At 36.5% G+C, this 16,054-nt stretch overlaps 1 protein-coding gene across 3 annotated transcripts in view; it reads left to right on the top strand.

Moving 5' to 3' along the window:
- Positions 1-16,054, top strand: part of PARD3B (par-3 family cell polarity regulator beta) — a 1,005,179-nt gene that overhangs the window by 531,812 nt on the left and 457,313 nt on the right. For 2 of the 3 annotated variants that reach the window (XM_049615864.1, XM_049615866.1), the window contains exons 5-6: positions 4,262-4,350; positions 12,789-12,875. In XM_049615864.1, the coding sequence (XP_049471821.1) occupies positions 4,262-4,350; positions 12,789-12,875 (176 nt within the window). The remainder of the gene's footprint in view (positions 1-4,261; positions 4,351-12,788; positions 12,876-16,054) is intronic. The other variant, XM_049615867.1, reaches the window with a different exon arrangement.

The following is a 16,054-nucleotide window of genomic DNA, read 5'->3' as shown; positions in this document are numbered from 1 at the left end:
ATAGAACCTTTACTTACCATCTAACTAGAACTAGAAAAAAAAAAGGTATTTTAACTTGTAGCATGTTGATTTGAACCAGAAAGTGTGTTATTTTCTTACCTTAGCAAGGGATAAATAAGAAAATTTCACCTGAAATAGAGAACAAAGAGGCAAAGATAGTTAAAATTATATCCCAATTTTTTCTTTGACATTCCGAAGCTATATATCTATGAAGAATTACAGAGCCAAAGAGAATATTTATTTTCGTTAATAGCCACTGTTAACCATTCATGGATGAAAAAGCCTTTATTTATATTAAGATGCTAATGCTCTCTAAATTGATCTACAGATTCAATGTGATTCTTCCCAAAATCTAGCTAGCTTTTTTTTTTCTTGCAGAACTTGATGTTCTGAATCTAAAATTTGTATGAATATGCATGGGACTCGGAATAGCCAAAACAAAGTTGGAAAAGAACAAATATGGAGGACTCCCACTTCCTGATTTCAAAACTTCGTATACAACAGATAATCAAGACTGTAACACAAGTATAGATCAATGGAATATGACTGAGAGTACAGAAATGAACCCTTTTACAGTTTTGCTCAGTTGGGTTCTGATAAGGATGTTAAGACAACTCAATGGCGAAAGAATAGTGTTTTGAACCGATGGTGCAGTCACAGCTAAATATGCAAGGACTGAGGTTGGACCCCTACCTCACACTGCGTACAGAAATTAACTCAAAATAGTTATATGCCCAAATACAACAGCTAACATTATAAAACTCTTAGAAGAGGGTCTCCTGGGTGGCTCATTTAGTTAAGCGTCTAACTCTTGATTTTGGCTCAGGTCATGATCTCACAGTTCGTAAGATCCAGCCCCGCATTGGACTCTGCTCTGACTCTGTGGGACCTGCTTAAGACTGTCTCTCTGATCCTCCCTACACACGTGTGTGCTCACTCTCTCCCCCTCTCTCTCTCCCTCTCAAAAATAAACAAACATTAAAAAAAAAAAAAACTCTTAGAAGAATATATAGGAATGAATCTTTGTGACCTTGTAGTAGGCAATGTTTCTTTGATACAACGCCAAAAAGCACTAGCGACAATAGGAAAAAAGAAAAGATAACTTGAACTTCATTAAAATTAAAAACTTTTGTGCTTCAAAGGGCACGTTGAGAAATTTCAAGAAATGTCTCCCACAGAATGGGAAGAAAAATCTGCAAATCATGTATCTAAAGAATCTGTGTACAGAATATTTAAAGAACGCTTAAAATTCAGTAATAAAAGGATAAATATTTACATATTTCTTCAAAGAAAAGGTACAGATGTCCAATAATCACATGGGAAGATGCTCAGCATCATTGGTCATTGTAGAGAAATGCAAATCATTAGCCATTGGGGACGTGCAAAATAAAAACCACTTCACACACACTACGATAGCTCAAATTTAAGAAAGAAAAATAAAAAGTGCAAAAAGGCGAGGACTGAGAGAAATTGGAATCCTCATCTATTGCCAATAGGGATGTAAAATTGTGCAACACTTTGGAAATAGTATAGCAGTTCCTCAAAATGTTTAACAGAGTTACCATATGACTCGGGAATTCTACCCCTACGTATATATCAAAGAGAAATGAAAACACATATGCACACAAGAACTTGTGGTTCTTAGCCACATTGTTTCACAAGTGAACATTATTTCAAATGTTCATAGCAAAATTATTTATAATCAAAAAAAGTGGAAATAACCCAAATGCCCATCGAGTGATGAATGGGTAAACAAAACGTGGTATATTGATACAATGGAATATTATTTAGCCATAAAATGCAGTGAAATATTGACACATGCTACAATATGAATGAACTTTGAGAACCTCATACTCAGTGATAAAAGCCACATATCTTATGATTCTGTCTGTATAAAATGTTCATAAGACATAAATTCTTCGAGACAGAAGTTAAATTAATGATTTCCAGGAGTGGGGGTAGGCGGAATGAGGAGTGATGGCTCATGGGTATGCAGTTTCTCTTTGGGGTTTTGAAATTGTTTTAAAATTAGATAGTGGTGATGATTGCAAAATTCTGTGGATAAGCTAAAATAGACTGTACTTTTTAAAAGGGTTAATTTAATAACCCTTAAATAAATACACTTTAACCTTTAAATAAATTAAATAACCTTTAATAAAAGGGTTATGTGAATTATATCATAATGTGTCTTCTATAAGAAAAAAAATAGTAGGTCTTAAAGCCCCAGTGAAGCCTCTCAGTGCTTGACATTCCTGTTGACATCTTAAAATGTCGCAACCTCATGAGCGATTCTGCCCCAGAATTCCCCTATCGAAGCCACTTCTAAATAGTTGATTTCCAGAAACTGTGAGAGAGAATTGTTGTTGTTGTTTTTAATCCATTTAATTTGGGAGTAATTTATTACACAGCATTTGGAAACTAATACAATGCCATTCTACCTCATGCCTTCGTTAACGTTCACTAAATGAGCTCTGTGTGTTGTGTACTTGGCAGAGGACTAGACGTGTCCTTGCCCTTCATAGCACTTCATCTTGTGTAAGAGGGTCAGGTAGGAAAGTATGGTTTCGACAAATGCAGCCATCAAGTGTTCTGACATGTGCAATAGTCACAAGTTCAAATACTTTGTTGAATTGTCTGCCTAAGTATTTTTGTAACCTGCCCAGCCCGTCTCTTTTCTCTGTAAGCATCTCTCAAGCCCTTCAAAATAATATGAATGTTTGAAAGCTTTCAAAGACATTCATCTTTTAAAATTTGGTGCCCTAAACTAAAAAGTGTTCTTTAGCCTTTTAGATTTTCTTCCCTTTCTTTATCCCTGTGGAAAAGAGAAAACAAATTAAAAAAAAAAAAAAGAAAGAAAGAAAAAGAAAAATCTAGTGTAGACCAAGTCCTCCACAAAACCCGCAAGCCAATGTGAGATGTTGCTACTCAGTCTAAAAGTGAAATACGGGGGCAACTGGGTGGCTCAGTCGACTAAGCATCCAACTTCAGCTCAGGTCACGATCTCACGGTCCGTGAGTTCAAGCCCCACATCAGGCTCTGTGCTGACGGCTCAGAGCCTGGAGCCTGTTTCCGATTCTGTGTCTCCCTCTCTCTTTGACCCTCCCCCGTTCATGCTCTGTGTCTCTCTGTCTCAAAAATTAATAAGTTTAAAAAATAATAAAACAAAAATAAATAAATAACTAGATAGATAAATAAATAAATAAAAGTGAAATACATTTTACTCATTTCACAATGACATGCTGCTGGAGTTGTGGCTCCACATCTTGTTTTCTTCAAGATATGAACCTGATTCCTTTATGCCCAACCTCTGACCTGATATATTGTCTTTCCTTGTTGTTGAAGTGATGCTGTCAGATCCATGAATGTTCTGTTTACAGGTGTGGTTGTTGACAACCGGTCTTTCTTTCTCCGTGTGGTTTGTCGTTTTGGCGAAACCTGAGTCTGTGAAGAACACTGTGACTTTGCTTCTAAAGAGTGGTGTATCTGCAGAACCGCTCTGTTAAAGTACAGCTCAGATGCCTCACAGAAATCTAATGCCTTCCAAGTGAGATTCTAAATCAACTTGCTTTTTGGAATCCATTCTCCCTGTGTGACAGCCAACTCAACTTCGCCACTATCTTGGAGGACTCTACTTCCCTGACCCTTTGCCCTTTCTGTAGTGGAAGAGTGCTTACCATTTTAGAAACGAAGTGGTTAATTTTAGTTTCTCTCTGCTGAAGATCATTCTCAGAGTGAAAGTCTTATGACAAAATAAGAACTCCGGATTTCTTTTCCTGCCACAGTCCTGTTACACTTTTGACCGAAGTGACCTTTCCAGGCAACTTTTTTTTCCCACGGATTTCGCTTTCTTTATATTCTTAGTGTCACCAGGGGGTGCAGGCAAGTACAGTACATTAAAGCCAATACATCACCACCTGTCAGTGGCACCTCCCCTCTGGTACCCCTTTTCCTTGCTGATGTAAAACACTCAGTCCCAAAAGCTTATGGTGGAGTAGCAGGAAGCTAAATGATGTATTCCACAGCTCTTAACATATTGGCTTGTGTAAATGGCCCGTTTGAGTATTTCAGAAACCAAATGGGAGAGAAAAGAACATCGAAAGCCCTGAAAAGATTAACACCTGTTTCCAGTCTTCAAAGAAATTGGAGCATACTGTATATATCTAGAGGAAAACCATTTGCTACCTCACATTGAGACATTTTATTCAAATTTTCAGTTCTAAATGCATAGCATCCACATGCTCATGGGTTTGTTTGACTACAGGATTCCACACAGAACTTAGAAGATGGAGAAGTTATGAATGGTGTGCAGACAGAACTCCTGGCATCGCCGAAAACCAAGGACGCATTGAGGTATTGACGTGAATCAGAGTATTTTAGTTATTTCAGGTTGATGTTTGTTTCTTTCACAATCTGTAGTTGTTGTTTTTCTTAATTTTATAGGGAAGATGAAGATGAGTAGCATAGTGGAGTGAAACCTTCCCAATTCTAAAATTAATTAGTCATTCTTTTATTTCCTTTTATGATATGAGAGCCTCCTGACAAACATATATGAATGAGCCTCCACGTCTTTCAACTCGTCTGCAACCTGGATTTCTTAATTGCTTTTTTCCCCTTTGAACAACAGTTTAAAGTGAATTTTCAGAGTTCATTCTGGTTGAATGTTTTACAGGGACGTTAGCTCCTTGAATATTAGTTTGCATTGTGTTTTCACCATCTTGCAATATTTTACTCAATGTATGTGAAATGAATCCCGTCCGTCACCCAGGATCTTTCATGTTCTTAATGTAAGTAACTCATTATATGAAGTCCTTTGCTCTCGCACTTACCCGACACTGACATTGTTCTGCACTGATCTCTAGTTCTGCCTTCGCTACTGCATGGGTTCGGCTCCCAGTTTCGCTGCTTAGCAGTTCTATGAGCTTAGGCAAGTTACTCATCTCCCTTTGCCTTAGTTTCCAGTCTGTAAACAGAAATAATATTAAAACCTTCTTGAGAGGGTTGGTATGAAGATGAAATGACTTAGTGTACGTAAAACACTTTGAACAGTGCCTGGGCCAGAGTAAGCCCTAGGGGTATTGGCTGCTGTTGGCTCCCACTGTTACTGTTACCATTGTCACCATCGTCTCTGTTATGAGGAGGGGGGTGCTGATCATCACCACCACAACCACCATTCTTACCGTCATTTTTTCTAAGTTGCTTCACATTTTGTACCAGGAAAGTAATTCCATGTTCGATAGATTATTGGCTTCAGCGCTCAGAGGTGATGCTTCTGAGGTTGACAGTCATTCATGTACTCAACCTATTCTTTTCATTCAGTCCAGTTACTAATAGTTGCCAGGCATTTTACATGGAATTAGCTTTTTAAAAAAAAATATGTGATCATCCTTTATCACACTGAAATACTGTGCAGACTTTCCTGAGGCTTACAATTTATAGCCACGTGACATAGTAGTCCTGTTTAGATTATATTTCTTTGATTACTGAGATGCACAACATTAAAATTTTGGTATATGAAATCTCCTGGGCACTGTCTTTTGAGAAGCTTGATAAGATTGTTTTTGAAGGTGGACATAATGAATGTAATACTCTTCTTCTATTTGCCTTTAATTTCATTTTTTTCAATGTTAGCTCTTGGTAAAGTTTGCTAACATCTTGGCTAAACGTTAGGTAGATAGATGCTGTTGAGTGAACAGTTGTTTGATTTATGCCTAGAGGAACAAAGTAGCTAAACTTCCTCCAGGTACAAAGAATTGAGAGGAATAGAGTATAGGAATTAAGAAAAAAATCTTTACTTAAAATGTATGTATGCATACGTATAATTTGATTATCAAAACAGCATTTTTGCAAAAGTCTTATCACATTTAGTAGGCTAATAAATTGCAATTTAGAGCAATTAAGTAACTTCTAGAGACCCAGTCTACCCCCACCACTCTTGTCTCCAAGTTAGACTGCAGTGTTACCTGCTATGTACATCTTCCCGTATTCTTTGGTGTTTTATTTCCTGGTGAGAAACAATGTGGTGAGTGCCAGTTTGGAGAAATGAGCTGAAATCAGGGTCAAGTTCAGAAAGTAGAGTAAGTGGAAACTCTCAGCACTTGCCGGCTCTTGGGTAGGATAGAGGGAGAATGAGAGGGATCTTAATAGCATGGAACGCACAGCTAGCAGCTGAAAGCTTGGAGATTATAATTTTAGGAGAGGACATAGGTTCCAGCTGCTATGGGATGATGAAGAAACAAATGAAGAGGAATTAGGAAGTCGCTTTTGGCTGCGTTCCATGGTCAGCATTCTCCTGGGGCAAGGAGAACATGATATCCCACAGAGCTTGGCCCAAGGAGAGTACTTTGGCCTCACTTCAACGTAGGTGACATAGAAGCCAGTAAATTATTTCCAGAGTCCATCTCAAATGTTTTGAACCTATTCCTGTGTTTTAATTCCAAGAGTCACTGCTCAAACCTTCTTTCCCTTTCAGACTGTTGTAACAACCTACTATCTCTTCTCTTGAATATCAATCTCTCTTTATCTTAACGGATCTCCTCTATCACTACTAGATAAAATTTCTTAAAACACAGCATTCATCAAACCATTCCTTCATTCCTGAACCTTTGGATTTCATTAAATCCTGAGTTTGAACACTGCCTATGTGACTTTGGGCTAATTATTTAACCTTTTGATTTTTTTTTAATATGGAAAATGGGTAACATGATCATATAGGTTATTTTGAAGATTAAATGAGATTTAGCACAGGGAGTTGCACTTAGCACAACGTTAAATGAAAGGCTGGGTAAATACTAATTGCTACTGCAGTTATGGTTAGCACACATACTACAGTTTATTTTAAGTGTCATTCTCCCATATAAAATTGGGAATCCTCCAAGGGATTCCTGACACTTCGTACAGGTCTTGGAACATGATAGCAGCATATTTGTTCAGTGAATGGTTAGAACACATTGCTGCATACATCATAAGCATACCTATTAACTGCTCACCCATTACTAACACATTTATTTAAAGAAATTTAACTGTTAGAAGGAGTTCTCCAAATAGTCTTACAATATGTATGTCTTATGAAGCGCTACTCAATTTATCTTGATCTTAACATGATGGGACAAGAGGTTTCTGTTGGGTGTTTGGTTTGTTTGTTTGTTTGTTTTTAATAGCAAGCAATATGTGCCAAAAGCCTTCGCCTCATTTCTAAATTCTACCTCATTCCCGATCTCAACCTATTCCTTGACACATCTCCAAGTTAGCCTCCTCCAGACTTACCTTTTTTTTTCCGGGCTTAAAATGGCCATCAGGTTTTATTTTTTGCCTCTGATAGCCATTCATTTGGCAAATTATTGGGAGAGTCTGTGTCAAAAAGAGTAACTACAACAACAACAAACCCTTGAACTATCCCCGGGTGTCCATCCTTTATTCCTGTAATTATTATTCAAACCCTGCTCTCTCTCAGATTATTGTAGTGATTTACTAGTTCCTGTCTCAAGGACCAATCTCTATCTTGTCTTTCTCTTTTCTAATTGATCCCATGTATCATTGCCAGATGAATATTTCTAAACCACAGCATTTATCACACCACTTCTTAGTACCAATACCTTTACTGGCTCCATTTTCTGTAAAACCAAATGTGCTTTTTTTTTTCAGTGTGAAATTTGACCTATCCCTTTGAGATTTGATCTCAAGCTGATGGTTCAACCTTCTCTTCGCAATACCTCCCCCATCTTTTCCTTCCTTTCTCTTTGCTCACTAGCCTTTTTCTTTTAATATCACAACCAGTCTGTGTGCCCACAAACCATTCTGGTTCACTCTTTCTGCATAGATGGTGTTCTCTCATCTGCGTGCCCTCTCCGTCCCCTCACCTACTTTTTCTGATGGGAGAACTTTTTGCCCTTCGTAGTCCCATCTAAAATGTACCTCCTTCAGGAAGATTTTTGTGATCTCGCTTCTCTGCCTGATGTTGTACTAATTTTCTCCGAGCCTCATTGGAAAGTGCCTCTGCTTTGAAACTCACATGCACGTAGTTAAAAATGCCTGCTCTATAGAATACAATAAATTCCAGTTTGAAGCCTGACTCTACCTTGTATACATGATGTAATGTTGGGCAATTACTTTACCTTTCTAGGTATCAGTTTACTTCTCTGTATAATGGAACCGGTATGTTTATACATTTGATAGGAGTACATGTTATCATGCCAGAAGGCAGTTAGCACATAATAGCTTATAATCATTGAGAATACACTACAATTACTACTACTATTCCATTGCTTTGTATTATTCTTTATTACCTGTCTTAACCTACTCCTAGGTTATGAACTCCTCAGACATTGGCCTCTGTGTTTTCCCTGCAGAACATCCTCATTGGAACTACTACTCAATAAATATATACATTGAATTCAGGTATATTAAATGAATCCCACCACCATCAACAACAAAATAAGTGATTTGCTCAGTATGTTTTCACCAACAAGACATCATGACCAAGCAGACTTCCATGCCACCAACAAACTCTTCTGGGAGGTCTTGCTGTCTTCACTTCATCTCTAATACTGTTCTGTATGGCAGACCTGTGCTTTAGTGCCTAAAGAACACCGGCTAATACCTTCTACCCATTTATTGCCCATCATCTTGTCTATGGCACCAGTCATCATGAAGGAAATGTGTTCCTCACTCCTTCAGTACTTAAGAATATTTTCAAAGTCGGGGCACCTGGGTGGCTCAGTCGGTTAAGTATCCGACTTGGGCTCAGGTCATGATCTCGCAGTTTGTGAGTTTGAGCCCCAGGTCCAGCTCTGTGCTGGAAGCTCGGAGCCTGGAGCCTGCTTCGGATTCTGTGTCTCCCTCTTTCTCTGCCCCTACCCCGCTCACACTCTGTCTCTCTCTGTCTCTCTCAAAAATAAATAAACGTTAATTTTTTTTTTAAGAATATTTCAAAGTCTCACTGAGGGGGCACCTGGGTGGCTCAGGGGGTTAAGTGCCCGATTCTTAATGTCAGCTCAGGTCATGATCGCAGGGTTCATGGGATCAAGTGTCAGGCTTCATGCTGACAATGCAGGACCTGCTTGGGATTCTCTCTCTCTGCCCCTCCTCTGCCTGTACACAAGCATTATTCTCTCTCTTTCTTTCTCAAAATAGATAAACTTTAAAAATAAAAGTCTCACTGAAGAAATCAGTTGAGAAAAAAATGGAAAGTTTGAGATAATTTCCTTTTAACCCATAAACTTATTCCCTCAAAAAGTTTTAATAATCATCCTAATAGCTGATACTTACTGAACCTTTTGTATATGCCAGGTACTGTGTATATGATGTATATGTTATGTTCTCTAATTTTTCTTAAACCAACCATTCTATTAGGAATTTATCTTTATTTCCTTATAGTCCAAATGAGGAAACTAATACTTTTGGTCTCAGTTTAAATGATTTACTCAGACATCTGGCTCAAAGCCTCCACTAAGATACACTTTCTCTCTCTACTTTCATGAGTTAGTCATGATTTCCCTCCAAAGCAAGATATCCCCCACTACCTACACTCAGTCCTGTCTCTCCCTGACCCTAAGTGAGTGGCCTGTGACTGAGTTGAAAAATCTCAATGTTAAAAATGCTGCCCGTTTGCCTTGTGTGAGGAATTGGACCTGTCTGCAGCTCTTGTATTCTTTCCTCAAGCTTCATGTGTTTCTTCTGGATGGAACGACATAGAGCACTTGCCACTGAGTTCCTGCAGGGTAGCTGCTCATGACAGGCTCACTTTTAACCTCTTATTCTGTACCTTCACCCAGACTTTTGTCCTAACATCTTAGCTAATAACAGGTTCCCAGCAATTACTTGAATCACTGCGGTGGTTGGATCTTAGAACATTTAGCTTGATTAATACTATTGGCTTGAGTGTTCTGTGACTGTCCGCTTTGGTTTTAGTATGTCTTTAGAAAGTTGTATAAAGTTAGCTGTTTAGATCCGAGCGCAACTTTTAGCTTTTCTCGGTGTAATTTTTTACCCTTTACCCCCGTTTCATTTTGAATCTGTTTTTCACAAGAAGCTGCCAGTTCCTTTTTCTTTCCACTGCTAGAATATCCTCTCCACCTCGTTCTCTAAATTTTCCGTTCTCAATCTGCCTCCAAAACGTAAATTAATGTATACGCTTTCTGCTTGCTGGTCCCTGAACCCTACTCTGTGCTTTGCCTAAACAAATGGCATTAATAGCATATTTCCACGTCGTAGTAAAATCTCACTTTCTGAGATTAGAATTCAAATAATTGTGTCTATCCCTAGTTGCTGTGTTTATCTTTCATGAAAGGTGCATATACAGAGAATTCTGCAGAACTCCAGCAGGTACATATAACACAATAGTTTTGTTCCGCACTTTTAAAATAAATAAAAATATATGGACTCATCTGTCAGGCTTCCTTTTTCAAAAGCTTTTCTTTCCATCTTGGAATAATGGATAGCATTTTATGAAGAGCATGGCAAAACATGGTACGTATAAAACTTATAATGACTTGAAATATTAAATAATATTTAATTCTCTATAACTTCCTGAATATTACAGTCTACAAAACCAAAAGTCTTTTATGCTTTTTTTTTTCTGGGATAATATTTTTACGATAGTAGTTTAACATTTGTCACATATCCTTCTTGCCAAATTATTGTGACTCTTGTGTATATAGATAGCATGGGCTTATTCTGAGATATCGAAAACGAGAAACTTATAAAGTATAAATGAACCTTTAAACTGCATCTCCAAAATGGTTGTAGTGTTTTGAAACAAGATTGATTGCTTTAACAAATTATAAGATTAACTTTATTAAGTGAGTGTAAAAATAGAGGATTGTTAGTTCCTAAGGAGTAGGTATCAGCATAATACGTAATATTTATTATGTTTTACAGGAGGGGTTTTGAGCTAGGTAAAGAAATGTTTGCAAAATAGATAAGAAAAATCATAAAGCCATCCTAGAAATTATTAAGCTGAAATTTTGAACTCTATACTAAACACTTACATTCCAAAAGCCTCAATATAATACATATGAGTGCTGTCTATTAGCACATGGATATTTAATACATTTGTTAGGAAAGATTTGTGTTATGTCCTAAGTGCAAAACTATACAAATACATAGTAAAGGTAGAGATAAGAAAAGTTTTAATGGTTAAATGAGATTTTTGTCTTTGTTTCTAAAAGTCTTTAGAACAGTACCATTACCCTAGAGTGTTAATACTTTGGGTTTACTCTTCCTCAAATAGCTACGAATGAACTATAAATCGGTTATTACATAAAAATTGTTGCTTTGTGGTCCATTAAAAGCTATACAACTTTCTCTTCCCAGTAGATATTTTATATTCAGAGCATATAATGTATACCTACATATAGTATTTCATATATATGTGTATCCAGATAATATCTGTATTCTCACACTGAAAGTATCAAGAAGAATCTATTTTATCCCATGATATTATCACTCTAAGATTTGTTTTATTTTTAACTTTTTCTCGAGGCCTCTGATATAACCTGCTTGACTGAACAAGTTTTAAATATATCAGCAATATCTGAGCAAAACTCATTTGAAATTTATTATCAGATTGAAATTCCATCATATTCCACAAATGCTAGAAACTGACATGCTCTTTTTTACAGTTCCTAATGATAATAAGTTTGCAATAGAAACACATTAAAAATAAGCCTAGTCCACTGATGAGAATATATTTAATGTATTTATTTTAGATTGCTGATAATTCAGAGAGCACTAAATGCAGAGTGAATTCATCAGGCATTTTACTTTCTTATGCTGTTCTCAACTTTCTAGCAAGGAGCCAAAATTTCACCATTTTCAATTTGGAACAGAAAAGCATTTGTAACAGCTGTAGCTCTTAATTTGACATCCAGTTTCAGGTCATTTTCATGTGAATAGGAAACAATAGAGACCTGCTTACAATTTCCGTAACAGGGATGTTTGCTTCAACTTTATCATTTTTCCTCTGGCAATTTTATTTTCTGTCTGTGGGATTAAAGGAGCCAATAATTGTTCACGGTTATTATTTTTCATCTTCATAAAACCTTGTTAGTTCCGCTCTTTATTGCTCAAAGTTTCCCAATGTCTTGTGTATTTCAGTCATACACACAATCCATTAATGTTTCTAGCTCATCCTCTCCTTAATCTGGAGTAGGTTAGGCGGGTCAGGCTTTCTATTTCTTTCTATAATACATTTTCCCCAGGCTTTACAACTTCTTTTTCTACCTCTGAAAAAAGTAGGAGGTGAAAATTTAGAATTGTTCCATTGAATACAACTGATGCCTTACTGAAAGGCAAGTGTAAGTTTTGATTTATAATGCTCTGAACATGCCCGTATGTATTACCAACTGTGGCTTCACTGTTGTAAAATGTAATTCTGTGCTTTTTCTGATAAATACATATTTTATTTCAATTTTCCTGTTCTGGAGAGAAGAGCGTACTTTATGCTTAAGCATAGATAGGCTTAATTCCATGTATTTTATCATCTGTAGAGTAATTTCAAGTGTGTCTCAATGGGGAGAAATTTCGTTTTTGTGTACATCCTTTTAAATATGTTGATTTATGCAGATTAACTTAAATAGGAAGTTATTTTTGTGGGTCGTTATTTCCATTTGTTTCTCTTCTGGGGAAAAAAAATAGAAATCAGATAGTCTTAAACATTTTTATTTCCTGTATCTCGTGAAAATACCAGCAAATCATATACTCCTTTGATTTCCTCTCTGCTGTTGAATTTACAGTAGTTGTGTTTTTTTTTTTCTAATATGCTTCTTTTTTTTTTTTTTTCCCTGCCCCAGTGATATGACAAGAACAGTGGAGATTTCTGGGGAAGGAGGCCCCTTGGGAATACATGTAGTGCCTTTCTTTTCATCTCTGAGTGGAAGGTAAGATGTTTTCTTTATATCAGAAGCTCATGCTAATGAAAAACTTGACTTCAGCTCATTTTCCCAGACACCTTTCAGAAGAGGATTAAGTGTATATCTCTGTTATTCAGATAGATACCTCAATATATAATGTCTGTTGGCCACTTACGTGTTGGAAACAAAGTCATTTCCTTATAGGATACAATGGAAAATAAATAATATCTATAACAGTTTCTGCATATCAGTGACATGTAGTAAACAGAATGCTTGGAAAAGATTTTAACGTATTTTTAGGCAAATATTGCCACTGAATTTTTTTCATGTTCCTAAATACAATTCAAAAGTGAGTATAGTAATCCAAACTGATATTTCCTGATACTGCTCAGGTATATAGAACTTAGGATAATAAATATTCTAGCTTTATAAGTAGCTGTATCAGAAGCTATGTGTTTTCATGATTTTAAGTATAAGTAAAATGCCATTGGGCTAGTTTTTTTCTAAAATAAAATGTAATCATTTAAAAATAGTATACCACATCCTTTTGAAATTAAACTGTAATCATTTAAAAATAGTATACCACATCCTTTTGAAATTATATTGTTAAATCCATAGTGGCAAATGAGAATTTAGATGTCAGCATTTCTTGAAATTCATGTCCACCTAACTGAATATAAAACTTGTTTTACTGATGGAAATTAAAGTATGTGTCTGAGAGTTAATATTACTATTCTTTTAACAACTTTACAAAACTAGTATCAGATATTATGTCATTGTTCAATAAGATGACTGCCTTTAGCACAGACTGATATTGACAAGGGCTATGTTAAAAGAAAGGGCTTTTCTTAAAAGAAAATCAGTTTCTCACTCATGATATGATTTTAATTAATTTGCTAAATTAATTTTTCTTATATCAAATGCTTCACTGAAAAGGCAGAATGGCTTATTTTAGCGTAGCAAAGCAAAGTCCAGAAAAGTCAGTTGAATTTTTTCAAAGTCACACAAAATCCAGATCCATACCCCCTCACTCCATTGCTCTTTCTAGAGCAAAAATTTTCCCAAAGGTTATATAGTATTCATTTACTGATTCTGAATATTTATTCAGTTCAGTCTGCCACATAGCAGGAAAAGCAGATTTAGTCATGATATTTTGGTTGGCATCATTTTCAGCAGGTAGCCATCTGCTACCTGTAATTGCAAAGTCATCACCTTTTTTTGCAAATAACATCTGATGCCAAGCTCTTGCTGGAATGAGTGTTCTCTAAAAAGAAATGAACTGAAAAGCTAGTGGCTCTTATTGTTTCATTTCCTGTATGTGTTAATAAGTGTGTTTATAAATGTTATGGGTTATGGCACAGGACAAGCTGAGGTTGTTTTTGATAGACAGGAAGAGTATTTATCCAGTTGTCATGAGAAATTCTAATGGCTTTTGGCAGAAGTATACTGATAGAGCTTTGTGAAATGCCAGAGCGGTTAAATTACCAGGCCCTTTAGCTTAATGAAGCTGGAATAGAACACAAGACCATCCCAATTTCCAAAACATGAAGAAATGTACGATGTGACAGTCACCATACGTCATTTTCAATAGTTCGGAAAACAGGTTGACCCTATAGACCAGAAATCACCATCTTTTACATCAAATGAGAAAACACACTAAAATGTATTGATTTCTTCCCTTCTCCTTCCTGGTTCTGATTTCTTGCATAAGCCTTGAAGAATAGAAAGAGTGCTACACTTGGATTCAGAACAATTGGATTTGAATCTCAGTGTTCTCTCTTTCATAACTTTGAGCAAGTCCTCTAAGCTTGCCTCTTGTGAATACCTACTTCACATAAAGGTTATGAGGATTAAATGACCTTAAAACTATGAAAACTCCTTGTAAAACACACAACATATGAATGTGTAAATTATCAGTATTATTAATATTATGGCTAAAACAAAAAAGCCTGGTTCACAAGTGAACTTTTATAAGTTCATGGTCAACTGTTTAGTAACTTGGTGAAATAGTTGTATATTTTTTTTTTTTTGCTATCCATTAGTATTATAGAAAGGAAATTTAATTAAAAAACATAAAAAATAATATGGAAGTGGAGACATGAGCCAATAAAAGTTAAGAAGTAATGAGTACAGGCTGAAACAGCACACTTAACTCAACCCATGTGTTTAGATGCAACTGAGTACAGAGCGTGTCACACAAGTGTCTGACTTCATAATGCCATATGGTTTCAGTGTGTGAGCACGGGGGCTGGGGGGGGGGTGGGTGAGTTAAGGTCATAGTGGTATACTTAGTGCTTAATTTCCTTCCTTTTATTGGCTTGTGTCATTATTTTAAATTAGAATTTACATTTAATTATTTACTAAGACTACTGTAATTGACTTTGCTTCCAATTTCTCCATATATATATATATATATATATATATATATATATATATATAGTTTTAGAAAAACACTGCCATACCTGTTGTTGAATAGGAAACCCTGAGTGCAATACAATGGTGGCTGTACTAGATAAGGCCTCAATGGATTCATTAGGTACCATAGCTTAGGGTGTTGAATGCCACTTGTGTGGAGGCCCCTTGGCTTGCACAGTAAGAAACAAAACAAATATACACAAAACTGAGTTCTTGCAAAGTAAAAAGCACTTTCATTTCATTGGCTTAAGAGAAAAAATAATGTAGTTTTGTTTTAGAATTAAAAGCATGAAATCTAATTGTTTTCCAGTAAAGATAGCATAGTATACCTTAGTTTCCTAGTAAAGACAGCTAAATACGACAGAGAAGAAGGAATGGGTCGGTGAGGATCAACACATAATGTAAGGATAGGACACGTTTGGATAAAATTGCAAAGCTCGTAGAGTGGCCAAGGCCCGTGATACGGTGAGAAAAGCAGAAGAGGTCAAGGAGTGTGGGGTGGGTTAGCTTCTAAACGATTATTAGAAGAAAAAGAAGCAATTGTCCCCCCCTCTTGTCCTGTGGGGCAGTGGATTTCAGCCTCCTTTAGCACTGCTCACGAATACAAATTAACTGGCTCCTCCCCAGCATTGGTCTTTAAGTCCCCAGAGCCTTGGTCCCAGAGGACACGAAGACCACAGCCCACAACTTTGGGGCAAAGAGGATAGTGAGAGATTCTTTTCTAAGCCTTCTCACACTGGTCTGGATGAAATCAAACTGGAGGGAATCCATCCCTTCTGTGGAAAAGAGAA

This window comes from Panthera uncia (genome assembly GCF_023721935.1).
Source record: "Panthera uncia isolate 11264 chromosome C1 unlocalized genomic scaffold, Puncia_PCG_1.0 HiC_scaffold_3, whole genome shotgun sequence".
Taxonomy (NCBI): Eukaryota; Metazoa; Chordata; class Mammalia; order Carnivora; family Felidae; genus Panthera; species Panthera uncia.
This window is presented reverse-complemented; position numbering and strand designations above follow the sequence as displayed.